The sequence below is a fragment of the Lipotes vexillifer genome, unplaced genomic scaffold, assembly GCF_000442215.2.
Source record: "Lipotes vexillifer unplaced genomic scaffold, Lipotes_vexillifer_v1.1 scaffold1212, whole genome shotgun sequence".
Classification (NCBI taxonomy): Eukaryota; Metazoa; Chordata; class Mammalia; order Artiodactyla; family Lipotidae; genus Lipotes; species Lipotes vexillifer.
The window spans coordinates 87,667-95,055 of record NW_006778423.1 but is presented as its reverse complement, the minus strand read 5'-3'; the positions used below and the strand labels follow the sequence as shown (position 1 = coordinate 95,055).

At 37.0% G+C, this 7,389-nt stretch overlaps 1 protein-coding gene across 2 annotated transcripts in view; it reads right to left on the bottom strand.

Moving 5' to 3' along the window:
* Positions 1 to 1,709: 1,709 nt before the first annotated feature.
* The window catches only part of ZMAT3 (zinc finger matrin-type 3), a 26,048-nt gene continuing 20,368 nt past the window's right edge, over positions 1,710 to 7,389 (bottom strand). Inside the window, exons 4-6 of one of the 2 annotated variants that reach the window (XM_007451621.1) lie at positions 4,721 to 4,887; positions 4,498 to 4,598; positions 1,710 to 2,330 (exon numbers count right to left, since the gene is read on the bottom strand). In XM_007451621.1, coding sequence (XP_007451683.1) covers positions 2,119 to 2,330; positions 4,498 to 4,598; positions 4,721 to 4,887 — 480 coding nt within the window. In that variant the 3' untranslated portion in view covers positions 1,710 to 2,118. The remainder of the gene's footprint in view (positions 2,331 to 4,497; positions 4,599 to 4,720; positions 4,888 to 7,389) is intronic. The other variant, XM_007451622.1, reaches the window with a different exon arrangement.

The window sequence follows — 7,389 nt, the reverse complement described above, 5'->3', positions numbered from 1 at the left end:
ACTTCCTTTAATTTTATTTGCAAAGGAAAAACCGAAAGTGGATGAATGCCACTTTTATAAAAATGTAAATTCTTGTTATCTAAGGATTCAGTGAAATCTTCTCTATGGTATCACATAAAGCTATATGTACATAGTTTTATACATATATGTGTGTGTATATATATAAATACATATGTATACACACACACATACCTATACATGTGTATACATATATATAGTCATACATACAGAGAGGGGAAAAAATGAGATTTTTAAATAATCACAGAACCATGTGGCCAGAAATTTCATATTAAAATCTACCAAAAAATTATACTTAGCAGCAAAATGAGTAACCTACTGACCAATAAGATAAGCTCTAAATTGCCCTAAAATTATCAATTATACTTTATAGATTACTACAAAAGGAGTTATTGTACTAAGAGTCACAGGTCTAGCTAGAACCTCAACAGAATATTATTTCATTCTTTTGTTTCTGGGAGAAAATAAAATTACTAAGCAATTTTACTTTTCAAAAAACCACCACTTCAACAGAAGGGCAACTTGGTGGTGTACCAGAGGTTAATCACAAAACTTAATTTTAAATATGGGTCTAGTATTTAAAAATTGTTCAGAAGTACTAAAGGAGAGGAATGATGATTATAATTTTCCTTCTCCTCATCTCTTTGCCTACAGAATTTTCAAGGAAAAATAGGAGTTTTATTTTTAATTAATAATATAAGCAATCAAAAGTGAATTTACCATAGTGCAAAGATACTGCTCAATATAAACTACCTGGTGAACATGGCCTTTCAAAAGAAGTATGGATGAGCACCAGTCTTATCCATGTAAATATAGTAAATAGGTAAAATATGGTTAATGAAAGTTCGTAGAATCCTCCATTATTTAATCTAGATATAACACTAGAGCTTCTCATTTTAAAAACAAAGAACAAAAATAATAATACTGTTGAAATTATCAGATATGAAAGTAATCTATAATATATTTTTATTATCTTCAAGGAAGCTAAATTATAAAGAATAATGCCAAAGTTCAGGTATTTTTCTATTAGAAATGATGATACTAAAATTTGATTAACTTTTAAAAAAAATTCTTCTCTATCTCAGAAATAGTAAAGGTGTGGTATTTTTCAGGACAGTCAACAAACTAGCAAGACAAAGAAGAATGTAAGTAAAACGTAAGGATCTGTTTACCTAAAAAGTCTACCAAAACAAACATCAAGGGATCTGAACTTACAGCTGAGACCATCATATAAGTATATGTTATTATCATCAAGTAACTCTAAATTGAAATATTAAACACATTTCATTTCCTAAAACCAACTGAAAAAAACGTATTTTTTTTTTAAGTCACATCTATTCGAAACTCACTGGATATTCAAATGTGGGGCTTGGAAAACCCACAATATAGCTGGGGCATGAAAATGAGCTTATTGGATAAGCTAATTCAACTGGGGGAAGAAAAGAGGTGGGAAGAAGGTGAATTTAAATTTGTGAAATTCACAACTGGAAATGAAGTTTCATTGTTTGGCAGTACACAAGCACGTTAGAACTGTCTGAATCCAAGAAAACTTGCATTTCAATAATTGGAGGACATGATAAAGAGAAAAACTGTCCTGGGAAGGACTCTAATGCAGTTTTACATAGTATATCCTACTGACAATGCACTGAGTTGAGGTGGTGATTCCAAAGAAGCCTTGGGAAACTAAAATCTTTGCTTACCTGTTTTTACTATGATCTGAAGCAAGAACTCAATAAAATTATTTATTTAGCAGTACGTAACACTAAAATCGCAAAAAAAGATGAAGTTTTTAAATAGCTAAAGCTCTAAGTGGTCAGGCTACTAGTTGACCAGAACTTGGTCAAGATAAAAAGTTATTTCTCATGGGGTAGGTAGGTCATTGGCTTTAAGCAGCTCAACACAACTGACCTGAAAAAGCATCATGACTTAAGCACGTTCTCTTCCTTCCCCAGTTTTGACACCTTGTGGTACCACTGCAGGTTAGGTGTATTAACATTAAGCAGAGGAATGTACTCATATCAAAAGAACCACAAAGCAGAACATGTTGACAGAAGGCAAACAACAGGCAGGACAAGCTGCTCTATCTGAATATGACAATCACTATACATATCCCAGATTCTCCATCTCATTCCTGTACCGCTGTTCAGACACCTTGCTTTTATGTTGCTTGCTCTCTAAATGCTGCCGGAATTCCATTTCTTCGCCGGCCCCAACATTACACATGGAGCAGTAAAACTGGCCACTTGGAGTAACGCACATGGCCAGATCACGTGGAATTCTCTGCCGAGAGCGGGGATTGAAGTAAGGACCTGCTAAAGCAAGAGGCAAAAGTAATGTACTCACTTCAACATACTAAGTGAATGGTGGTCTGACCAATTATCACTGTAATTTGTAATTCTAAGCTCAAAGTATAAAATTCACAGATTCCTAGCTTTAAAAGAATGTAAAGTTAGTGGGTGTTTTAAATTACAATTTTATACGGGTTCAACCTAAAAAGCTAAAATGATTCCTCCAACTATCGTCAGAAATGTTACTGTAGAGCCAGACCCAAACTCTAAATGTCAATGTCTCTAAAACGTAAATATAATTTAAAAAATACTTTCAATTCCAAGCATTATATAAAAATCTGTATAATTATGCTAATTCTTTAATCCAAAAATTCTAAGAACTATACTAAGAAAATGTTGAGAATTTCTGCATAGAGATTTATAAGCAAGGACATTTATTTCATCAGAGTTTATAAAAGCTTTTGTGGGAGGGTGAGGGGAAAGGAAAGATCTGAAAATATAACTCGAAAAATCATGGTAATGAATGCAATGAAAAACTATACAGTCACTAAAAACAAGGTTATAGAAAACTCTTTAGTAACAATATTTGATTATAATATGCTATTAAGTAAAATAAAAATAACATAAAATATGATTACATTTCCATTTTACAGAAGTAACATACACAAAGAATTGGAATGATGTATACAAAAATGGTGGAATTATTGATAATTTTTTTCTTTACGTAACTGACTTTTTTTTTTTTTTTTTTTTTTTTTGCGGTACGCGGGCCTCTCACTGTTGTGGCCTCTTCTGTTGCAGAGCACAGGCTCCGGACGCGCAGGCTCAGCAGCCATGGCTCACGGGCCCAGCTGCTCCGCGGCATGTGGGACCTTCCCGGACCGGGGCATGAACCCGTGTCCCCTGCATCGGCAGGCGGACTCTCAACCACTGCGCCACCAGGGAAGCCCTACGTAGCTGACTTCTTAAGTTGGACCATTAGCTCAATCTTTTCTGCTTTTCCTTTCTACTATAATAATAAACATTTAAGGCTTTTCTCAAAATGTTACTTTAACTACATGGTACAAATATTGATGTATTTTTATTACTATCTGGGTGTAAGAATTCTCCATCACCAGTATGATTTCTTCTTTGGCCCATGAGTTATTTAGAAATGTTTAAAAACTTCCAAACACATAAAAATTTTGTTTGCTTTTTTTATATTTTTATTATTGACATCTCATTTAATTGTACTCTGATCAGAGAACATAAGTCTAAACCACCTTCTATCCTAAAGTTTTTTTAATCTAATATTAAGAGACCTACCTCAGCTTCCTTCATTTCAGCTGAATATTTTTTACCTAATCTTAAAATCTTTGTCTTTTAACTGGGACTTTAGTAAGTTTACATTTATTGCAATTACTGATATACTTGTAGATTTTCATTAATCTTATTACATTGTGCTTTCTATATGTCCTTTTTCTCTATGCTTCTCTTGCCTTTCCAATTAGCTTTTTGTTGTTGTTGTTTGTTTGTTTTACTGTTCACATGAGTGACCTCTGCTTATATGTGTATGCATTGGAGGCTGGGGTAGGGAAAGGATGAGGGACTGCTCAGTCCTACTCTCCCTACTAAAGGTAATCAGAAAATGCAGGAAATATTCCTATAAACTAGTAATTCTGAACTGAAGGTATATATCAGAATCACTGAGGAAGCATTTTCAAAATACACGTACGTCTGAGTACCACTCTAAATTTACTGATTGAAAATCTCTAAGTCATGGTTCAGCCATGTGTATTTAATAAAAACTCCCCAGATAATCTGAGTCACTATCCTGGTTGAACAACACTGCTATAATTTTTATTTTCCCCAATAAATGGGGATTTAATATGGTGCAACTTTAAACCAAACAGCCCATTTTTATAACGCATTTAAATGTCTCAGCTGACAAATACAAGAAGAAACATAAAGGTACTATGATAAGAGACCTTAAAACATAGACTTGGTTTAAAATCAAAATAAGTAATACTCTAAATAGGAAATAAATAAATAAGACCTGAAATAAACACCAGCTTGAAAAACCACTAGACCAATTCCACAAAACAACAGCTAACCCCAAATTCTCAGGGCTAGCTATTACCATTAAAGGAAATAAAAATGGAGGAGACCATCTGCAGAATGTAGTGAAGGTATGTGGAAATCCACAGAATACCTGAATTATTCTGTACTGCATACATATTTCTCCTATTAGGCATCATCTTATATTCATTCCCTTCTTTCCGGGTCCGCCGTTGACCAACCTCTGAGGATTCTCTGGAGAAGAGAAATTTTAAAAGAGTGAGACTTCTAAACAAGGATCCCTTTCAACACTTTTCTCGCTAGAGACAGTTAGTCTCACATAACACACTGGCCTAAGAGAAAACAGCAATACCTACGAGAATGAGTTACTCTGAGCTTCCGCCAGCCGCAGCCTCTTGGCATGATTCTTCCCTTGATAGTGAGCCTGGGCCACAGCCGGAGAACTGAAGGAGGCATCACAGAGCTTACAGTAATCATTCTCTGTGGCCAGAATCACTCTGCCTCCTGGCTTAAAGGAGCTCATCTGACAGCAAAGACACGAGAAACAAGGTTTAAAAATGTGCACTTTATTCTCTTCTTCTCCTCAAAGTTCCTTCCTTCTAAGAGTTGAAAAATAACCGAACGTTATGGCATGACCACAAACACTCAGCTTTATAAGGACAGGAAATAATTCATTCCAGAAAGAAAAAAAGAAAAAATGGCTGGGAGACAATCGTGGTTTTGCATTACAATCACCTGTGTACCAAACTGATGAATGCCTCATTGCTATCTCCATTGAAGAAATTTTAGAAAAGAAGTTTAAAAACCCAATATGGAAGATTTAGGGCAGTACAGGTAAGGCCTAAAATCACATTACCAGAAAGAACAAAGTCCTCCCAGAATCCATCAACAAGTATTTACTGAATGCCTACTGTTTATAGGGCTTGCTACCTAATGCAAAAGTGATATACAGACATGTATTTTAAAAATGAGCCCCTGTCTTCAGAGTCTATAAATTAGCTACAGATATAATATAATTAGGGGGGAAATAACCAGCAGATCCAGACAATTGTATTCAGGTTGGGAAACAGTGAGTTAAGGGAAACCTAACACAGTGCCTGGAAAATAGTATGAACTCAGTAAGTATTGCTGGGTTAACAAAACATGACACATTAGATTTTGCCTAAAGAAGAATAAAATATACAATAAAGAATCTGGAAAGCACATCATATCAGGACCAGCTGAAGGAAACAGCACTGTTTCACCTGGAAGGGAAGATGTTTCTGGGGACAGGATAACTGTTTTCAAAAATCACAAAGGGCTATGCTATGAAAGAAGCCTAAGGCTGTTTGCCCAGGAGGGTGGAGCCAGTTGAAACAGTCCCTAACAGGAAGCAGCTGTCCATTTTTAGAGCAGCCTTCAGGTATTAGCACTGTGACAACTTCTCAGCCTGAAGATCTCTCTGGGTATTTTCCTGTCCTCTGATTCTCTTTTTAACATATCTCATTTTCCCCACAAACTTATGAGGACATGAATAGCTGATATTGCTATCCACACTGTAAGTACTGAAAAACTGACACTCAGAAAAGTAAAATTATACCATGGTGTTTAGGAGTAGAGGTCTAAGGTCAAGAGAAATCATTGCTCCACCACTTTATAAAATTTGTAACATGATGGACAAGTTACTTAGTTTATCTGGGCTTTTAATAAACTTCCGGGTGAAACCAATGCTGCTAGCCCATGGATCATACTTTGAGAAATAAGGTCAATACCTCTGAGTTGTTGCAAGCATTGAAAGAAGTCAGGACCCAGGCCAAGAATGAGGCAAGGGAGGCACTTGCCATGGGCACACAATTTAAGGGAGCATCAAAAAATTCAGCAATCAGGATTAAAAATACTTAATGGGGGGGCTTCCCTTGTGGCACAACAGTTAAGAATCCGCCTGCCACTGCAGGGGACACGGGTTCGAGCCCTAGTCCGGGAAGATCACACATGCTGTGGAGCAGCTAAGCCTGAACACCACAACTACTGAGCCTGTGTTCTAGAGCCCACGAGCCACAGCTACTGAAGCCTGCGTGCCTAGAGCCATGCTCCGCAAGGAGAGGCCACCGCAATGAGAAGCCTGCGCACCGCAACAAAGAGTAGCCCCCACTCGCCACAACTAGAGAAAGCCCGCGTGCAGCAATGAAGACCCAATGCAGCCAAAAATAAATAAATAGAATAAAAGAAAAATACTTAATGGAATATTTTTATCAATCAAAATTATTGCAAAAAAATCAATGAGGAACAAAACATCAAATTTTTAAATAAAGACAGGATAAGCAACAGTGCCATGCCAAGCCACATTGCTGCCTAAGGCAATAGGAAAATTAATAACACTTATCCTGTCTTTAAGTTTTTGACATTTTGTTCACCACTGACTTTTTCATGTTAATTTTGAATTTTTAAAATATCACATTATTTATCTTGATTACTGAGTATTTTGGCTCCCTCTTAAATTCTGTGCCTAAGTCAAGTACATCCCTCATGTCACTCTAGGTCCAGCTCTGAATGAAGTAATGCATGAAAAGTGCTTAGCAGAGTACCTGGCACAGTAAGTACTCAATTAAAGTGATTATTATTTATTATTATTTATGACCTATAGAAAAATAATACTTCAAAGACAGAGTAGCATCCATACTTCAGAGGCTACTAAAGTACAGGAATATCTTGCCTCAAAGCACCTGATCTATCTCCCAAAGAGTGAAAGGAACTTGGCTATCAAGTGTGTGTCATGATACCAAAGTCCAGAAAGAGTTTATACAGGCTCTCTGCATAGAGGTAAGAAAAGGGCAGCCTCGGGCTTCCCTGGTGGCGCAGTGCTTGAGAGTCCGCCTGCCGATGCAGGAGACGCGGGTTCGTGCCCCGTTTCGGGAGGATCCCACATGCCGCGGAGCGGCTGGGCCCGTGAGCCATGGCCGCTGAGCCTGCGCGTCCGGAGCCTGTGCTCCGCAAATGGGAGAGGCCACAACAGTGAGAGGCCCGCATAACGCAAGAAAAAAAAAAA